Source organism: Ogataea angusta (genome assembly GCF_019207475.1).
Source record: "Ogataea angusta isolate 61-244 chromosome Unknown 61-244_NODE_314_length_524_cov_280.503356, whole genome shotgun sequence".
Classification (NCBI taxonomy): domain Eukaryota; kingdom Fungi; phylum Ascomycota; class Pichiomycetes; order Pichiales; family Pichiaceae; genus Ogataea; species Ogataea angusta.
The window spans coordinates 1-524 of NW_025065258.1; the positions used below are offsets into that span (position 1 = coordinate 1).

At 46.6% G+C, this 524-nt stretch overlaps 1 protein-coding gene across 1 annotated transcript; it reads left to right on the plus strand.

The window, feature by feature from the left end:
• Nucleotides 1-4: 4 nt before the first annotated feature.
• On the plus strand, nt 5-524 carry KL928_005435 (uncharacterized protein; the record flags this gene model as incomplete). Its single annotated transcript, XM_043206241.1, has 1 exon — nt 5-524. A coding segment is annotated over one exon (520 nt), but the record flags the coding sequence as incomplete, so codon positions are not given.

The window sequence follows — 524 nt, forward strand, 5'->3', positions numbered from 1 at the left end:
CGTGATGTCTGCTCTGGGGCTACGGGAAGGAATGGTGGACACATGCGGAGCTACTATCATCACGATCAGTACGAATTTTCGCAAAATTACGGGCAGAAAACTGCCGCACACATTGCCATGTATGAGCACGAAGAGCTCAATGTGGTTGGACTGGTCAGTAAGTAATAACTGCAACTTTGTTAGAAGAACCTCGTTCGTGACTTACGATGATCCTTCCTTAGAAAAATCTGGATTAAGGGATTACTATTCGTTTGTAAACAACCCCTATATCGATCAGAAGGTCAAAGATCGGGTGAAGATAGTGTTTGATGAACAAGCCAGAAAAGAGCAGCAAACACTTCGTTTACACCCACATCCTCAAGCTAGTCTGCGGTCTTCTCGAGATTGCTCGGGTGAACTTCAAACACTGCTGTCGCTGGAATGTCTTGAGGACAATACTTGGATGGTGAAGACGCCACGTGGACACGTGCATGCGAAGAAAGTTGTGATCGCCACCAATGCTTACACGAGAGCTCTTTTGCCGG